Below are 20,191 nucleotides of genomic sequence, written 5' to 3'. Positions count from 1 at the left end.
TTGCCCTGATCTCCACAAAACTAAGCCACCACTGCACTGTTTACATTCTATGAATAGAATCACATGTTTGATTAAGCCAGCCCAGTATCAGTGAGCAGATGTGGAGAACATGAGCTGAGGCCAGTGAAGCAGAAGCTGAACTCTTGGTGTGGAAAACTGTCACTATGTTTTATGTGACACATTTGATGTGCAACATGATCTGCTGAAAATACAGCAAAGCACACCTCTGGGGATTGTTACTCTGGATGAGAAGAGTGACTGGAATTGTAAAGAATCTAATGACTTTGGTTCCGATTCCTATTAATGATTCCGCTTACTTAACAGCTCTGTTTTTATTGTACTTGTAAGAAATCAATATTTGTGGGGGAAAAAATTAAGTTCTATTGCCAATGAGATAATATTTAGAAACTTTAAACCGAGCGCTGTCAAACGATTAATCCCAAATAATCACATTCAAAATCAAACATTTACATAGTAAATGAGTGCGTACTGTCTATTTATTATTTACATATAAATACACACACATGCATGTATATATGTTTCTATATCAAATATAATTGCATTACATATACATTAAATATTTTCTAAATATATACACGCGTGTGTGTGTTTATATAAACATAAAAAAATATATGCATACGTAAATAAACCTTTATTCTGGATGCAGTTAATCACGATTAAACGTTTGACAGCGCTATTCAAAACAGTTCTTGCTAAAGTTTTGTTCGTTCAGGGTTTTTGAAGGCTTTCACAGACTTTTTAGAGCTGGCATAAATGCAATTAAATAATTGGCCTTCATTATACACAACACAAAAATAAAAAAAAATAATGCTACAAAATTTATATCGTTATTTAGTAAAAAGTAATGGATAATTACTTCTGTAGGATCACTGAAAACAGGAGAAATGATGCTAAAAAATCAGCTTTGGCATCACATGAGTAAATTGTATTTTAAAAAATATTCAAGTTATTTTCAAGTGTAATGATAGCCTTGGTGAGTAAAAGAGACTTTTTTTAAAAGTATTAAAATAATCTTACTGACCCCAAACATGCAAACGGTTGAGTATGGCCCTTTCAGAAGTGGAGAAAGCGCATGATGTGAATGGCCATCTATGACCTTGGTGACCAGACAGCCATTGTGTATCCTTATAAAAACACATCCACTGCAATTATCCAAGTCTGCCCTCTATTTCAAGCTTTGACATTAAAAATAAATAAAGCAGCACTTATGGTTTGAGACACTGACCACTTACTTTTGGGAAGGAGGCAGCCTTGTGTTGACTCTCCCTGTGTGGCGACATGATTTGGTTGTGTTGAAGCCAAGCTATCCACTCGCAGCTGAAATCTCGCTGCGGTGCATCTAAAAACAGACCTAACACATACCCTTATTACGCTGTCCCACGGGAAGTGAAATAAACCGCCTGTTTAAGCAATACTTCAACCTGTTAAAGGCGTATTCACCCTTTGGGCCCAGTTGTAGCACCGCTGTGTACTTCAGAACGCTTATTTAATTAGCGACATGTCTCAGTTCCACATGAAGTCGTCGGTGGAATAATCCTGTAATTTGTAATTAACATCCATAACCTTTTGTTCTCATTTGATATTTGAGGAATGCTCAGTGCATACTAAGTCCTGCAGCTCGTTTCTGTCTCGCTCGCGTCTTTTGTTCATGCTAATCACTGCAGAAAATCAGCATGTCACTTATTACGTGGACAGCTTTACTGTACAGAAGACACATGTTCGGTGCCTGCGCTCGCACTATGGCTCACCTGTTCGGCTCAAAGCGTTAGCTGCGGGTGAGGAGATTATTACTCGGTGTGGGCTCTCCGTAGCGTGTGTCATATTTATACAGCGGCAAGATTTAGCAGCTGAAGGTGGATGGGAGAATGGTGAATTTTTGCTGTGGTGAAGAGCTGTGCCAAGCACTTCAATTAAAACACACCTGCATGCTTTTATTCACTCCAGCACTCTCGTGGGATTGAGCTTCTCATAAATGTTTCCCACAGCTACATAGTAATGCAGTGAAGGAGCATTTTTGCATTGACATTGACTTAAGAGTTTCTCTTAAGGGATTATTTCAAAATGAAGCATGTCAGCTGATCACGTAAGGGTGATTTTTGTTTTATTTATATAATTTATTATAATTATATTTATTATAATTAAATTATATTGTGTATATACATATATACTGTATATATTAAATTCAGATCTCAATTTTAGAATATTTCACACAGTTCTGACTTTTTTCCTCAGAATTGCAAAATTTAAATACACAATTTCAAGATATGAGCTTGTTAGATATAAACTGTTTTTGAATCTTGAGATAAAGTTCTACAAATACTTTATTACATTAGCACACAATTTTCAATTTAGCACATAATTTGATAACATTGCTTATATTATTGGACCATTGCATGCTGGATAATTTAATAATAACCCATAGCCTTTACCAAGTCACAGACACTGAATGAACAACCTTTTTTTCTTCCCATTGTCGTGATTTCTACATTTACTTGCAGTATTTATAGACCAAAAATATTTTTTATAGTGAAGATCAAATTTTGCTTTTCGTTATCTACCAAGAGAAAATGCATCATTAAGTCTGATCTGTAGACATCTGCTCAAAAAATCTCATTATTTGAGACGTTCATGTCTGTAGCATAAACATTCCTATGAGTATATGCAACAGTATTAGCTTCAGCAGGCACCATTAATTCAATGGCATATGAGATTTTTTTTTTTCTTTTTATGTACTGGTGCTTTACAGATCTCATAAATCATTGTAACAATACACTGATCTGCAGAACCTGTGAAGTAAAATCTAAAACTTTTCATCTCCAGATGACTGTAAATCAATTCAAGAACTCTACTCAGCACAAAATGGTTCTTTTTAGGAATCCTCTGGGGTAGATTTTGCCACCCTTGGGAATCCCGTCTTTCTTAAACACCCCTTCTGCTCACATCAGCTGCCGCTCTGCTTGCCGGCAGGTCAGTCGTAACAAATTCAGAGGTGATAAACTGCGAATGGCTTCCCTGGCACCTGTCCTAACAGCAGAGCTCTGGGAATCCCCGAAGTCCAGTGGCTCATTTTTAATGGATGTGTCTTCAGCCGTCCGTGAGGTGTGGGGCTGCAGTAGTGCTCCAGTGGTGCTGTGTCCGGTCTAGACTTCCTCTCTGCCCGTGATTCCAGCTGCCTGGCTACTCAAGCGGCAGAGGAGGCAGTGGGGAACCGGTAACCAGCTGCAGGTTGACAGGAGATAAATGGCTCCATTAGAGTGTCTGGGCCGCAGGGCGGAGTCTGACCCACTGGCCCACCCAGCTCCATAGTAAGCCACTTACAAACATCAAACAACATACTTCCTCATTTCGGACAGGCTAGCACAGTAAGTTATCTTGTGTCCTGACTGGAATGGCCTATATAATGCCATTTGGATGGGAGGTCGGCGTTATGACAGGTTTATGAAGGATTAAGGTGTCCTACTAGTTTCACTTCATATTGAAATCCAAAAGGAAATGTTTAATTTCAGCATAAATCGGATAGCTCTTTATTATGTGGAATATTGGATTGGCGTGTTATTGCTCTTTAGTTATTACTGCTTTGAAATTCATGTTGGTCAGCTACTAGGTGAAATATTGCTGGTATGAAAAAGAGATATAATGTGATATGCTGAATTTCCTACTAGCCTGAATTTCTGACCCAAATTGAGTTTGCATTGTATGAACATATTTCTCCTACAGTATGGACAGTTTTTTGTTTCTCCTTGAGTTTGCTTTTTAAATGAATAATTAGGACCAGGATGCATAGATAGATAGATGTATAGATTGAAGCAACTGCACGCCATATTTGTACAAGTAGAAAACAATCTATCTGAAAAACCTTTATGGCTTTTCAACAGTATTAAGCCTCAGAAGTCAATTATACATTGGATTGGTTTATTCTTTAAATACAAAAAAACTAAACTGTAAATGGTATTATGATGTTATTTTAAAACTAAAATTATTGTGAAATTACAATAATGGAAACACCTTTAAGCACACAGAATAACATAAGTGGATTTTGAACAATTGTAATTGTGATTAGAAAATCCAATAATTGTGCAGCCCTGATAGATAGATAGATAGATAGATAGATAGATAGATAGATAGATAGATAGATAGATAGATAGATAGATTTAAAAGCAACTGCAACCTATTGAGCATGAGCATAAGCGAGCCAAAACTATGTACCATAAATGCTTGTTATGAACATAATTATCTTAGAGTCATTAAAAAATTGTAGCAGATTAGTCGTAGTTTGTAGAGAAAGTTTCATTGTCAGTGATCCTATATGTGTTGTAAGTAATCATTGTCTCATTATCAGTGTATGCATATAATTCGAGGAAGAAGAGTCCTTAGGGCCTTTTTAAAAGTGAACTGTCCCTATTGTTTAGTCAAGGCTAATTCTTATTGTTCCAGAAATGCCATACCTCTCAGTGACGCATGAGTGTTGGTTTTTCTTTTTCCTTCTGTCCTAACAGGCACAGAAAAGTATAGAGTCCCAGGAGGCCCGAGAATAGGACTATTAAAGCAACTGCCATCTTTTAAACTAGCTTTGCTTAGTGTTTGTATTCTAGAACGGTCTGTGGCAAGATTGTTTAAGAGAGATGTATTACGTTCGAATGTTATTAGCAAATATATCAGCATCAGTGTGGCTAGGTCTGTGTTTAAGCGAATACGTTAGACACCTGATGTACTCGTGCCTGCAATTGAACACTAAGTGACTTTGTTAAATCATTACCATATGAGTCATCTCTTATAGAGACTGTCTTTTTTTCTGATTCGGAGTCTACATCAAAGGGGAAAATAATGCCTTAATCAAGCCGAAAACAGATCAAATAAACCAGATTCAGCTCTGAGAACGTGTGCGTGCGTGTTTGTGCTTGAGAGGGGCTGTTCATGAGCAAAAGCAGACTCTGATCAGCCTCCATATGGAGCACTTCATCATAATCAGATTATACGTGGTGTCTTTCTTTGAAAGGAGTAAACTGTTTGCTTCTCCACTTCTTCAATCTATCACATGCTTCTTCTGCCTGTCACACTTAAAGTAGACTTTTACATGCTAAACCTTTTGGCTTAGTCTCCTGACTCTCTCGCTGCATTTCAAAACCTTCATTTCAAACTTTAGACCCGCTGTAGAGGACGCTGGACGCTGACATTTCACGGAGTCCTGCCATTTCTCCCATATAAGCTACGAATGGTCCGCATGCCCAAGCCATTTGAGAGAATGAGTCCAGAGACTCATTTATTTGAGGTCTAACATAAAGCATTCATATTAAAATATTGCAAATGCATCTTATTTATTCACCAGCCGATGGTGATTTTCTGCAAATTACAGAGGTTTTGCACAACAGCTTTGGCACCTGTACTCTATTGCTATTAATTGTCATTATTGTTGCATGCTCTCATTGTTCTGTGGGCCATTGATTTCTTGAGCAAAAAAAAAGTGTCCACGAATTTGCTCGCTTAAGCCTAAAACTATACTGTTGCTGCCAGATTTGAAAGAATGTTTTTTGGCATACACAAAGCATGTTGAAGGTACACGTTACTTGCTGATTTGCTTAAGCAAACTAATAAAAGTGGCTATTTCTGAGTATTTGTATTGTTCCATTTCCCCATGCTTGCATTCAAATGTCATGGCAATGCCACCTATCTTTCAAATCCACTTATTGTCGTCTTAAATTAGATAGCATACCACTTACCACTTAGCAGTAGTGCCAGTTCGCCAGGCAAACTTTTGCTCTTTTCTAATGTAATAAGTCCCTTGTGTTTGGATGACTTTAATTCTAACGTATTTTACAGCGAAACAAACAAACTTCTCCAAGGTGGTTAGTTATAAAACAGTTGTGTTTGCTCACTTTAATGCTTTTAGATGTAATTGCAAGGAAATGAGGCTTCTTTATTTGATCTCTTTTTTTTGACTGAGCTTGAGCATTTGCCTAAATTCTCAATTCTCCACAATTTTCATTCATTTTATTTGTCAGTCCAAAATGCTTCGCAACTTGCATATTGTCCCTAAGAATAGCATTCATGCAGTTTTTACATTTATGAGCACAAATCACACTGTTCACATAAATCTTGAATGATTTTTTGACGCAGCTTATGCTGTGCTAACAGCCTGTGTTTTTTACGGAATTGAAAAACTCCCAACCTGGCCAAACTTTCTCCAGGTCTATCATCTTTGTTTTGAGTGGCAGTTTTCTTATTTATTTAATGAAGGATGGCAACCAACATTAAGGTACCATACTTCCACCTTCTGTGCTGGAGTGTCAAGCAGATTATTTACAACATTATAATTTATTATAATACAATATCATAATTTTCGTAATTGTCATTGTTATTTTGAGTACCATAACTTTAACACAAATTTTCAAGGATTATTTTTTGCACAAAATCCTCTTGCTATCCATCAAGGTGACTATTCCACAAGGACACAAGCTCTTATTACCATATATCTGCATGTTATTTAATTTTTCCAGTAATGGCTTCATCTGGTTTCCACCTGGTCCACTGCTGCTTTAATCACATGCCCTTCTTGGCTCGCCGTCATAAGTGCCTGTCGCGTTAAAGGTTCAGTACAAGATCTCAGGATGTATGCAGACTTCAAGAGCTTTTGGCTCCTCACAGGAGCTGTCAGATAATTTTAAGAAGCAGTCAGGGGCTTCAGGTTGCTTGTCAGAAATGGCAGTAACTTGCTGCTCCAGTAGAGCAGTGTGTCTTGAAGATTCTGACACGCTCAATAGCCATTTAAGAGGATGGAGCTGAAGCCTAATGTGGGAATGATAGGACGGTGATGGACGGTGTCGCTGTTAGATCAGAAGGTGCGGGGAAATGTGATAGACTAAGGCAATGTGATCATAGCCTTTTACGTGTGCTTGGAGTTCTGCATTGATTTGTATGTAACATCAGAGATGGAAATCGTTAAAAGCCACCGAGCGGTCTAGCACAATCAATATAAAGTCACATGGCTGCACACAGGCCCAAGAAGGAGAAATAAAAATAGAAAAATGTGAAAATATAAAATTTAAACAACAACAACAACAACAATAATAATAATAATAATAATAATAATAATAATAATAATAATAATTATTATTATTATTATTATTATATATTATTATTATTATTATTGTTGTTTTGTTAATACATTTAATTTGTATTTTTGTTTAATCATATAATAATAATAATAGTAATAAAAATAATAATAATAATAATTATTATTATTATTATTATTATTCCATTTATTTATTTATTATTTGCTTCAATAATAATAATAATTTGTCAATGAAATTATAATGAAATACTGCTTAGTCTCACATTATCCAGTTCCAGGAAACTGCTTTAAAATCCCCCACATTAATGCTATTTATTTGCTATTTTAGTTATAGACATTTAGCCTGTTTATATATTGAATGTATATTCCCTGCACATACTTGCACTGCCAACTTTATTTATAACGCTTTTAACAATATAGATTGTGCAGATCAAAGCAGCTTTACAGCATTAAATAGGAAAAATAAAAAATGTGTAATAATGGAAAACAGTTAACTCTCGGTTTTCAGTTAAAGTCAGTTCTTCACTGATTCAGTGATACCATCGTTCAGTTCATATAATCTCTGTGCAGACGATATTGCTGGAAGGTCTTTTTTTAGTTTGTCTGCATGCATGTCTGTTTATACTAGAAGCGTATCACATTCCAGAATCTACGCCTCCAGTGTAGTTATGCCTAATGCCTCCATGCCTCCAATCACTATATTGATTGCAATGGGAGTGATTTACATTTGACCACGCTGCTCTGCTCATGTTTGGTGTACACATGGTGTCAGAAACACCTGAGATGAGAATATTTTAGTTTAATTATGCAGTGCTTTTTTATGACAGACTGGTCATTCAGACAACCCAAATATTGATCAGTTTTATAAATATATATATAATTGTGCACGTTCCTACTTCAGAGCTAATAACAAAATTTCATTATATAGTGCGATTTCTTCATAATTTCCTTGTTTATATGACCGTTAACCAAACAGACGATGTATCATCACACCATGTGAAGTACAGTTCATTAGCTGAAAAGACAAACACATTTTAGCATGCAGGCTGGAGGCACAGGTGCCCGTGTTCAGTGATGTGCTGTGCTGATTTGGGCCCATTCATATTCATCAAAGCAGAAACATTGTAATCTGCTAAAGCCCCTCCATTAAGACAGCAGCAGCGTGGCACGAATATATGATTTAAAATAAATTTGCAGGAGTGGTTTTACTTCAGGGGTTTAGCCTTCCTTTAAACTGTCTTAAGTGAAGTGATGCATCTTATTGGGTCTTAGTTTATGGGAAGAGGGGATGTTGCTTGATGGCATTGATTTGCTTCGCTGAAGCCCAACAGGTGTGTGTGTGTGTGTGTGTGTGTGTGTGTGTGTGTGTGTGTGTGTGTGTGTGTGTGTGTGTGTGCTCGTTCACTGTTCATCTAGCCCAGAGCATATGCGTATGAATGGAAGTGAATGGAAGTGAAAGTCTTCTTTAATCCCCATCTGTCACGATGACAATGTAGCTTGAAGGCAATCCTTGATCATGTTTTGACATTTATGTTCTCCTTGTAAAACTATTAGCTTACACACGCTGCCACTATTGAGCCAGAGATAATGCTTTGAATGTGTGTGTGCTGTCATTAACCAAACTGCTTACAACTCTACTGATTTTCCGCTCAAAATCAATATTTTCCTCCTCTTTTTCCAGTTGTCATCAAGGTTATTTCAGTGTGATTTATTTTCTAATTTAGCTTTTGTCATCACAAATCTAGCTTAGTTCAGTATTGAATTTCACTTAATTGACATAATTCTTATAGGTACATTACCCCCTCATCAATACCATCAATACACAACCAAAGCAGTGATGAAAAAGTACTGTAGACATAATGTAATTTAATGTAATATAAAAATGTAAGTTTTTTTTTTTATATATAGATTTATTATGATATATTTTTCCACAAACAAAATGCATTTCATGATAAATGTTCATTTTCATTAGTTTCAGATTTAAGGTTAGTATCAATATAATATAATCGAATATAATACAGATAATTAACTCATATATATATATATATATATATATATATATATATATATATATATATCAAGTTACTTCTGAATAGCCTCATAATAATATAATATAATATTGAAAGAATATTTTTTATAGTGTATAATATAATTATAATAATTTATTATTTTTATAGTATAATATAATATTTAAAAATATTTTTAATTATAATAATTTAAGTTATCATTTTTATAGTATAATATAATATTGAAAAAGTAGCTGTAATTTAATGATAAAAGATAGTTTATAGCAGTATGCTGATTTAAATGATTTCAGCTGATTTAAATACTGATTTTATATACATTTTTGATTTTGGGCGGAATTTCTTTTTCTGCTGCTTTTGCCATACTAAAGTTGCTTGCCACTAACCCGTAGCTATCCGCCGCACAGGTGACTGACCAGCTTCTGTGGGATTTGATGTCACCTTTAGATCGGTTCAACTGAAGATGGAAACACTGGAGTCCGAGCTGACGTGTCCAATCTGCCTGGAACTGTTTGAGGACCCCCTCCTGCTGCCCTGCGCCCACAGCCTGTGCTTCAACTGCGCCCACCGCATCCTGGTCTCTCACTGCTCCAGCACCAAGCCTCTCGAGTCCATCTCCGCCTTCCAGTGTCCCACCTGCCGCTACGTCATCACGCTCAACCAGCGCGGCCTGGAGGGCCTGAAGCGCAATGTGACGCTGCAGAACATCATTGACCGCTTCCAGAAGGCCTCCGTCAGCGGCCCCAACTCCCCCAACGAGAGTCGCCGGCCGCGGCCCTACAGCGCCACGCTCGGCGGGAGCGCGAGGGGCAGCCCCGCCAGTAGCGCCATGTCCCTAGAGCGTGTCGGCTGCCAGTTCTGCGACCAGGAGCCCACGCGGGAGGCCGTCAAGACATGCGTGACGTGCGAGGTGTCGTACTGCGACCGCTGCCTGCGGGCCACGCACCCCAATAAGAAGCCCTTTACCAGCCATCGTCTGGTGGAGCCGGTGGCGGACGCTCAGCTGCGTGGGCTAGCCTGCCTGGAGCACGAGAACGAGAAGGTCAACATGTACTGTGTGGTAGACGACCAGCTGATATGCGCTCTCTGCAAGCTGGTGGGACGGCACCGCGAGCATCAGGTCACCTCTCTCAGCGATCGCTTCGACAAGCTCAAGGTGAGTCCTGAACTTGATTCTCAAGGCAAGACACCCCAGGTTTAAAAGTACATAAATGTAACTGACAGATAAAACCATGCTTCTGTAGTTGACTGATTTCACGAAGAACTTGGTGTTGCAAGTTTTCTGTAATGTCATGTTTAAATATGCATATGAGGCATAGTTTAATTAAAGAAAAATTGCTAAAAATGTAGTCATACTCAGGTTATCCAACATGTTGATGAGTTGGATTACAGTGATATTTGTATCTGTTGTTTGGACTTTCACTCTGACGGCACCCACTAATTGCAGAGGATCCATTGGTGAGCAAGTGTTGAAATGCTAAATTTCTCAAAAAAACACACTCATTTACATCGTGGACGGCCAGAGAACAAGTAAATTGTCAGCTAATTTTAATTTTTGGGTGAATTTTCCTTTGAATATGCACTAATTTGCATGTATTTAAAGAACAGAAATCTAAACATTAGATAAAGCGAGGTTTAAAGTTTCTTTCATTTGGGATATTACTCTATTTTGATTTCGCACTGTTTTTTCCTCACTCTATAAATCAGAAAACAGGAAGAAAAAAAGGAATCATACTAACCATATAAGAAATGACATATGAACAAATCCCTCTGTAAAAACCTTCAGAATGTAAGTGGGAATAGAGCAAGGTTTTGTGTAAGTAGTGCTGGTAAAGTGGTAAACGCAGCTTTTAAATTGAAATCTGCAGACACAAATAGATAAAGTTCAACAAGAAAAAAAATTATTTTGGATGTATTCCTTCCATTGAAGAAAAAGCCAGATTGCCCATAAATTGACCATTGCTTTAAAAAACTGTGTTTTTGCCTGCAGTGTCTTGCCTTACACAGTTGTTTTCACTGTTATTAGCTCTTTTTTTGAGAAGCATCTAAGTGAGCAATAGAAAGGGTTCTTGTTGACCGGTTTTGAGTGAAATAGTTCAAGGTGATCTCAACTCTTTGTTGTCTTGCATCATGTATTGTAACCATCATTTATGCAAACTTGTTTTTTTTCCTTTCAATAAGCTAATTTCATTTCATTAGCATCAACCTAACTCATTCTTTGCGATATTTGTTAGCCTTCATAGTGGAACGCTTCATGCATAGTAGCAGCCAGAACTGCCCAGCTGTTCCTTTGAGCACAACTCATTATCATATTAGATGAGTCTGCAGTCCCTAAAGCCATTCTCTGTTCGGCACTGAAACGCAATGCTGACCTGCTACAAAGACCCTGATTGCTGAATCAGGGCTAAAATACAGAAGCTCACACAGAGCTCCCAACCTGTGAATACACTCATGCCCTTCAGTGTAATCATCCGCAGCTGCAGAAGGCCAGCATTACATCCGTGCCTTGTTTTTTCAATGCCACCATAACTTCAGAGCAAGTTTCCTTCAGATCAGCTTCCCATTACCTCAATTATCCCTCCGAAGGTCGACTTACAAGAGAAGAGCGGGATAAGGCCGCTGGCGTTATGTGCTTGTTAAGTTCTCATGGGGTGGATTTGTAAATACGAGCCCACGTAGAAGCCTCTACACCGTCGTAATCTGGCTCCTGTGAATAGGCAGCCATTGACTTCTGCATCAGCATTATAATAGCAAGCACAGAGGGCACATGTGATCTCCCTGTGATCTCGGATCCCGGTTGACCTCTTTGTTCACACCAGCTCGCACAAAGGAAATTCCGATCATTGACGCTCGCCCCATCTGGTTTTTGAAGAAAACGAACGCGGCTCTGCTGAAACTGCCTAGATTGTGCTAGATGGAGTTCATTGTGTTTTGCTGAAAGTCGATACCTGAGAAACTTGCTCCTCTTTTGTCCCAAGGTCTTCTTGCAGGGAAACAGAAAAGAGGCTGGCAGTATGCAAAGGTTACAGCATCCAGATCGACATTTAATTTCCTCTAGGAATCCCGGCGGACTGAGAGGATTACCTCGGTTTTGAATTACTCACTGGAATGTTCTATCCATAATTACCTCTTGTGCCATAGATGCTTGTTGTACACATTCCGCACTGAACCTGTAACAGTTGACTCGTTCCTTTAAAAAAAAAAAAGTTGCGGTAGGCCTAAACGAAGACGCCCGGGTCTAAAATGCGCTTTAATGCACTTTTAATGCAAAACGTCCGGATTGGGGTTTGTATCTACGTTGCAAAGGCTTATTTGAATGTTCCCCTGCCGAAGCTTTGAACCTGTCTAACTTTGAACTTCCAATCCACAACCTGAAGAGAGAGAGAGTGAGAGAGAGAGAGAGCAAAGACGCTGTCAGGGCTCAGGGCTTCAAACTTTTAATCTTCTTCCGGCTCAAGTAAAATGAGAAATCCTTGTTTGTACGTAAGCTTCACGGTGGATGATGATGATTCAAACTGTTCCACGCGTTTAGATGAGCTCTGCCGTTTCCTAGTCAACAGTCGCAGAATTGCATATTACAGTTATTGTGAAGCCAAACCGCAGGCTCTCCTGCAGTAAAGTTGTAGTGAGGTATAGGTTTGCACATGCTTATTTGGCCCTGAGTGATTTTTTTGTTCGTATTTTGCTCATATGAGTCATGTTTTCCTGCTAAATAATAAAAAGTGTTTTTAGAATGTGTTTTGAACAGAACTTACTGCGTGTTTGGTAATTATTTAGAAATGAAGAGACACGTTAGGTTTGGGGCTGTTTAATTTAATAAAATATTTAATTATGTAGGCATGAGAATGGATGCTTATGATAACTGTAAGTAGTTCTCTTTAGAAAGTAGTAGAGATTGTAGTTGTGTTTACAGTTATGCTTAGTTTTACCGATTACCTTCGCCTTTTTACCTGGTTCAATTACTTCAATTTTCATCTGGCTGATATATATTGTGACGGGAGGAGCCAGCGACAGACACAGTGGGCGTGGCGTCAGGCCTCGGAGAGGCTTTTTATTAACAAAAATAGTACAAAATAAAGTGTCCAAGGGGAAAAGTGTCCAAATAAAAGGGGAAACTGGTGCCCTCGTTGTGCTTCTGGGATTGTGGAAGGTCAGGTAGTGTTCCAGGGGCAGGGTCCAGGTAAGGGGCGGAGTCCGGCGGCCGCACGCGCTCCCCTCTCCTGTTCGGGCGCGAGGGGCGGCGGCTTCTTCCGCGCATCTCCGTCGCTTCTTTCCTCCGGTCGTCAGAGATTTAGGGATTTAACGGCTCGGCATCCTGGCCCGTCAGCCGTATCCGGGTGCAGTCGTCGCCTGGACTGTACGGGTCCCACGACGCGCTTGTCTAGCGGCGGGGCGAGCTCCTTCACGCACCCTTCCTGGACCCACGAGGACACCAGCGTGCATGCACGGGGGAAGAGACCGGTCTCCCGAGGAGAGGCGCGCGCGCAGGGCATTTAACGGCGGCGGTGACAAGGCTAAATCCCCTTCAGGTGTGCCTCGTCACACGCCGCCAGACCTGGCCGATACCACGCCCCTCCTCTCGAACACACCACTCCCCGCTGGAGCCTGGTGAAGGGCGGCGAATAAAGGACGGGTGATGGTGACAATAAAGAGGAGGGGCAGCCGACTGCCACATTCCTCCCTGCGTCAACCCCGTCAGGCGGTCGCCGCCACGCAGGAGTGCTACCTTCCTCAACCAGGCTCCAGCGGTCGGAGTGGGCGGGGCAGGGATTCCTCTCCGGGCAACTCCCTCTCGCACCGGGACAGAGAGAAACCGGGAATTAGTCGACATGCTCAACCAGCCACCGGGTAAATGACAGTAAACGCAAGCGCCACTTACCCTTCCTGGTGGCTGGGAGCGAAGTCTCCGTTGTTCCTCCGTCCCGGCATGGGTACCAGCGAGAGGGGATGACGTCATCAGATGTCGCCCAACTGTGCCGTCTAAGCTCCGCCTTGCCCGCATTCTCCACCACTGTGACGGGAGGAGCCAACGACAGACACCGTGGGCGTGGCGTCAGGCCTCGGAGAGGCTTTTTATTAACAAAAATAGTACAAAATAAAGTGTCCAAGGGAAAAGTGTCCAAATAAAAGGGGAAACTGGTGCCCTCGTTGTGCTTCTGGGATTGTGGAAGGTCAGGTAGTGTTCCAGGGGCAGGGTCCAGGTAAGGGGCGGAGTCCGGCGGTGCGCGCGCGCTCTCCCTCTCCTGTTGGGCGCGAGGCGGCGGCTTCTTCCGCGGCATCTCCGTCGCTTCTTTCCTCCGGTCGTCAGAGATTTAGGGGATTTAACGGCTCGGCATCCTGGCCCGTCCAGCCGTATCCGGGTGCAGTCGTCGCCTGGACTGTGCGGGTCCCACGACGCGCTTATCTAGCGGCGGGACGAGCTCCTTCACGCACCCTTCCTGGACCCACGAGGACACCAGCGTGCATGCACGGGAAGAGACCGGTCTCCCGAGGAGAGGCGCGCAGGGCATTTAACGGCGGCGGTGACAAGGCTAAATCCCCTTCAGGTGTGCCTCGTCACACGCCGCCAGACCTGGCCGATACCACGCCCCCTCCTCTCGAACACACCCACTCCCGCCGGGAGCCTGGTGAAGGGCGGCGAATAAAGGACGGGGTGATGGTGACAATAAAGAGGAGGGGCAGCCGACTCGTCACAATATATATATATATATATATATATATATATATATATATATATATATATATATATATATATACACACACACATACATACATATATGTATATATATATGATACATATATGTGGCCTATATATGAACATTTGAGTTTGCAAGAACAGATAACTTTTTCAACTTTAATCTTATCTGTTATATTACACTTCCTGTGTAATCAAAGGAGCATATTAGAATGAAATTATTTAATATTTAATACAGTAATATAATATTTTCACATTTATATTTTACTGCATTTTAGATTAAATAAAAAATAAATATATAAATAAATACACCTTATGACTTTAAACTTTTGAAAGGAAGTGTGTAGAAATTCTGTTTTCAGTGTTGATGCTCTCAGACGCTTTGTTACAGGCAGCTAATTGATTGAAGAGCAGGTACTTCGGTCTTTGTGTGCTATACTTCAGGAAGGTAATGAGCTGCCATTCTTTTAAAACCTCATCAACACCTCTTCACGCACTCTTCACTTCTAAACAGCTGCAGAAAGGAGCCAAGACAAATATTATGTTTCGGCGTTCGCTGTCCGTTGCACTCAGCACGCATCTTCCATACGCCTATCGATCCCCCCCCGTCTCCTGCGTTTGAACGTGACTTACATGAGTAGCGTCGGACAGCCAGGCCTTCAAAGCATGACAGCACTCTCGCAAACGCTCTGGGATTAGGTTTTACAGGGCCAAAACACAAAATATGAAAAAAAGTGGCGATTAAAGGCTTAATTTCTATTTCGGAAAAGTTGCAAGTCGCAGCAGTCAGCTTTGATTAAAGTTCCACCCCATTTGGCGGTTGGGCCTCTTACTCTAAGCTCCTTAGGGAAGCCGTCTATCTTCTCACAGATATATGAGCCCAGCTCAGCAGACACCAACTCTCCCAATTCTGCTGCATTCAGTGAGCCATCAGTAGGCCGCTGGGGTCATTTTCAAAATGCTCCTAAAAGTCCGTTTTCAAAGCCAAAAGAGCAAGTCAGCTGAAAAGGTGTTTGATATGAACTGGGCTTTCCTTCCACCTCAGCCTCTGCCAGATTTCTCTATTGCAGCCACATTGGCCTGGTTTGGTCCTTTAGTCCAAGGTGTTCGGAGGAGATAATACAGGAGGCAATATGTCATGCTTATAAATTTAAGCACTATGGAAATAGTCCTCATTTAGGGTAATGAAAGCTACAGATTTTGTATGCAGTCACAGCTGACTCTAATACAGCTGACACCCGTATTCAAAGGACATTGACTGTGACCCTCAATATCAAAACTATTTTAATGCTATAGTGAGGGTTGGGAACATTTTTGAAACTATAAATTGTTACCATGCAAGCCAGATATTTAATCAAAGCTCGACCGCTACAACTTTCAACTTTTCAGATATAGAAATTAAGCCCACGTTTTCATATTTTTCAACAGTTGTACAATTGAATGTAACAATAAAATTATTAAAGCATAATGATAAACAGCAGCATATTTCTAACACTGCAATACATATTAGAAAATAATTTTATATTCTTATTGTATTGTTACAAACATATTTATAGATATACATTTTTTAGGTAATAGGACAATTCTGATGGAAGTTTTTGATCCACTTCAAATGTTGACTGTATTTGGATGGATGGATGGATGGATGGATGGATGGATGGATGGATGGATGGATGGATAGATAGATAGATAGATAGATAGATAGATAGATAGATAGATAGATAGATAGATAGATAGATAGATAGATAGATAGTAAAAAATATTAATAGATTAATTTACAGTGACTAAAAGATTTAAAATCTAAAGTAATTATAATGTATTCTAAAATATTCTAAAATATATGTATTAATGTGTATATGTTCAGCAAATATTTGGTAACACTTTATTTTAGGGTCTCTAAACTTTTTAAACTAATTAAGCACATATTAATGATTAATTCTGCATGACCTTATTCTACCCAAACCTATACTTAACAACTTACTTATTACCTATTAATAAGCAGAATATTAGGAATTTATTGAGGGAAACATTGTAGATAATAGTGAACAAGTGTTCTCTATTCTTTTACTGAATATTGTATACAGTAGTCAGCATTTAATGTGGATCAGACACATTCAACAAAGTCCTAAATACATAAAACTAAAATGCACTTTTGTCTGAGAGCAACTTTGAAAAACATTTTTTGATCCACTTCAAATGTCGGCTACTATATATGTATTATAAATATAACATAAAATGAATTGGTGACTGTTATACCCCAGACAGCTTGACTGCTTCACTGATTGTTTAAATTTATTTGAAAAATAAAGCTTGTTACTAAAAAAGTTATTCTGTTTCAAAAGCAAAAAAAGAGCTACTGTCAGGCCACTGAAACACACTGTTAAATTTCTCCTTTTAGTCAGCTACTCCCCAACTTTGCTAATAATCTATTATAATAAAATGCGATTTAATGGTTTTTGCTGCTATTATTGGTTTTTGGAACATGTCTCTTTTCTTTTCCTCTCCCATCTGTATGGAGGCGTGCCAGTGTTTTGCAGCTGCGTGAGAACCGAGTGAAGCAAAAGTGCTTGTTGTTTCTGTACGGAGGCGTTCAGAGACATTCTTAGGGGCTTTTTTCCCTCTCCTGTACAGGCGCGAACATACCTGGCACATGATTGCGTGCAAAAACTGCCACATGCGCGTAATGCGTGGCGCACGCTGCGAAGAGATACAGTGACAGGTTATCAGAGGTGAATACAGAGGCTTGTTATTAAACGGCTTTGAACCTTGCGCTCCCCATACACAATTAATGCAGAGAGGAACTGAAAAGCTTTTAAGAGCAGTGAAGTGGAGTCATCAGCCTTACAATGCCAACCACCTTCTCCTTCCCTCTCCACTTTGGTCTCCAGGTTGAGGAGTTTCTTGAGTGCGGGGGGCTAATGTGGTGTTTCTCTGCTTTGTGCTGTGGTGTGAAGTGCAAAGCGCCACGTATATCATCTTCCAGCCGCGTACGTGATGGACAATATCAGTAATGCTCAGAGAGTGGGATTAAAAGCTGCACTGGCTCTGGTTTTAGGAGATTATTCCACTCAGTCTTGCCCCTCTTTGAAATGGGATTTGTGTATTAGTAATTCATGCAGAGTCTCTCGCATTCATGTTCTACCTTTATTTGCCCTGCTGTGGTGCTGTACTCCAAAGTCCTGTGAAGTTATTTGCGCTGGATGTTTTGCTTTGGAAAGCGACTTTAAAGAATTAGTTCACCTCAAAATGAACTCGTCCTCATGTCTTTCTAAACTCGTATGACTTACAGTCTTCTGCGTGACAAAAGGGATGGTTTGATGCCTCTGCTGGTTGCTCTTGTAGAAAAAAATCTTAAGTTAAGAAAAGACTACTGACGAAAGTTTTACAAAGAAAATATTTAAATTGAGCTATTTTTTAACTACTACTGTAAAAATTCAAGTGAAACGTTTATTTGTTTGCGATTTTGTACGATTTCAGGAGCGATTTCTAAGTTAAAGTTGTTTCTGCATCAGTTTCTTTTGCTGATTTTTCTTCAAAAAGGATGCAAAAGCATAATAAAAGTCCATGTTTTTAAATTCCAAGTCTTCTAAAAGTATGCTATAGCTATATGTAAAAAAAAAAATAATTAAAAAAATCTTTGTTTTTGAGTTCGGTCAATCTTGAGTTCAGTCATTCACGGTCGATCTATTTCTCTGTCAAGGCTGTTGCAGTACTTTGAAAAAATTTGCTTTTATATGGGCATTCGCATTTTAATACATTGTGCATTTTACTCTTTATTGGACAGAGTCGATATTCTATGCTAGGACATTTTATTATTGCCTCAGATCGTAAAACTTGAATTTTCAGTTCATTTAAAAAGTAGAATTTTGCCACATTACATGCTGAATAACAAGCTTGTTACTGGAAAAGCTATTATTAAAAGTAGCTACTAAAAAAATACAAAAACACATCCTCCTTTTAGTGCATGAGTCATATGGACTATGTTTGTGAGATGTTTTGGTGCTTTTTCATCCTTTTAGCAGCTTGAAAGCTATAATCCCCATTTATTTTAATTGCAGGGAAAGACTGACCTGTACATTCCTCAGAAGTCTTCCTTTAGTGTTACGCAGAAGAAAGAAAGTCGTACGACTTTTACATTTTCATGTGAGGATTTTTTTCTTCCCTCACTGATTCTCAGTACCACAGATCTTGCTGTGGTTTTCCCAGAGAATTGGTTTTGTTCAGGCTTTTGATGTGGTGACATTTGTCTGCATTCCTCCATCTTCGTCAGTCAACAGTTCTCAGGAACTGCGGTTCCTAATACATTCTTTACTGTGTTCTGCACGGATTACGGTCGATTGTGAACAAAAATGCTTTGCTTTTTCCATCTTTTCCGGCTATGTTTTTTCAAAGATCAAAAATCATTTAATCGGTCCGCATCTGCTTCCATCCGAGCTATTCTGATCCCCAACAGTTTTAGACTGAAGTGACCCGGGTCGTCCGTTATCTCTGCTAGGGATGCTAGGCGCTTTTCCGCCAAGAGTCGGAATGTCAGAAAACAGTCCAAGGTAGGAATTTCCTGAAGCCTTTCTCCATCAGGACAGGCCGCGGACATTCCAGCTCATCCTGCGCGACTGAAGCGTGTTGTCCAGCTGCCAGGAATGCTGCCTGTCCTGAGAGAGAACAAGAGCGGGGAGTGTGAGACCACGAGCACGTCTGAAGTGTTTCTCATTCCCTGAGGAATCCCAAACCTCCTCCTGCCCCGGGACGCTCATCGACTATGACAAGACCCCTCTCCACCTATTCTTCCCCTTCAGCTTATCTCTACTTCTGCCAGTGAGTCGGGATGAGGACAGACAGCTTGGATCTTATCAAAGACCAATGAAGGTCACGGTCAACCTTGGACAAGATGGAACAAACTTAATGACTCCACAAAATCACTGTTATATTGTTTTTTTAACAGTATTTTAAGCATATCGAAGCATATTGATAATAAAAAAAATAAATAAATAATTACATTTTAAAAAGTAAACTATTTTGGGTCAATAATGTTATTTATTGGGGGTTTTTAATGCTTAGAGAATGAAAAATTAAAAATGTAACAAATTAAACTAATTTCTATTTAAATATGTTTTCAAATGTATTTATTAAAAGCTGAATTTTCAGCATTATTATTCCAGTCTTCTGTATCACATGAGCCATAACTATTCTAATATGCTGATTTACTGTTCAAAAATTATTAACAGTGTTAAAAACAGTTTTGTGATGCATGCTCTCACAGAAAAAACAGCACAATTGGGTTCTTTTTACTGAATAAAAAGAACAGCATTTATTTATTTATTTATTTATTTATTTATTAAAGGCTGAAAATTGGTGTAGTGCAGGATGACCCATCCATTTTAT

At 39.5% G+C, this 20,191-nt stretch overlaps 1 protein-coding gene across 5 annotated transcripts in view; it reads left to right on the top strand.

The window, feature by feature from the left end:
* mid2 (midline 2) overlaps positions 1 to 20,191 on the top strand; it is a 121,502-nt gene that overhangs the window by 58,562 nt on the left and 42,749 nt on the right. For 3 of the 5 annotated variants that reach the window (XM_043257277.1, XM_043257278.1, XM_043257274.1), the window contains exon 2: positions 9,562 to 10,270. In XM_043257277.1, the coding sequence (XP_043113212.1) occupies positions 9,578 to 10,270 (693 nt within the window). In that variant the 5' untranslated portion in view covers positions 9,562 to 9,577. Of the gene's footprint in view, positions 1 to 9,521; positions 10,271 to 20,191 lie in introns of all 5 variants that reach the window. The other 2 variants (XM_043257276.1, XM_043257275.1) reach the window with 1 other exon arrangement.

Source organism: Puntigrus tetrazona, chromosome 14 (genome assembly GCF_018831695.1).
Source record: "Puntigrus tetrazona isolate hp1 chromosome 14, ASM1883169v1, whole genome shotgun sequence".
In the NCBI taxonomy this organism is placed as follows: Eukaryota; Metazoa; Chordata; class Actinopteri; order Cypriniformes; family Cyprinidae; genus Puntigrus; species Puntigrus tetrazona.
Note: the sequence above shows the minus strand (reverse complement) of the source record. Positions and strands in the feature narration are given on the sequence as shown.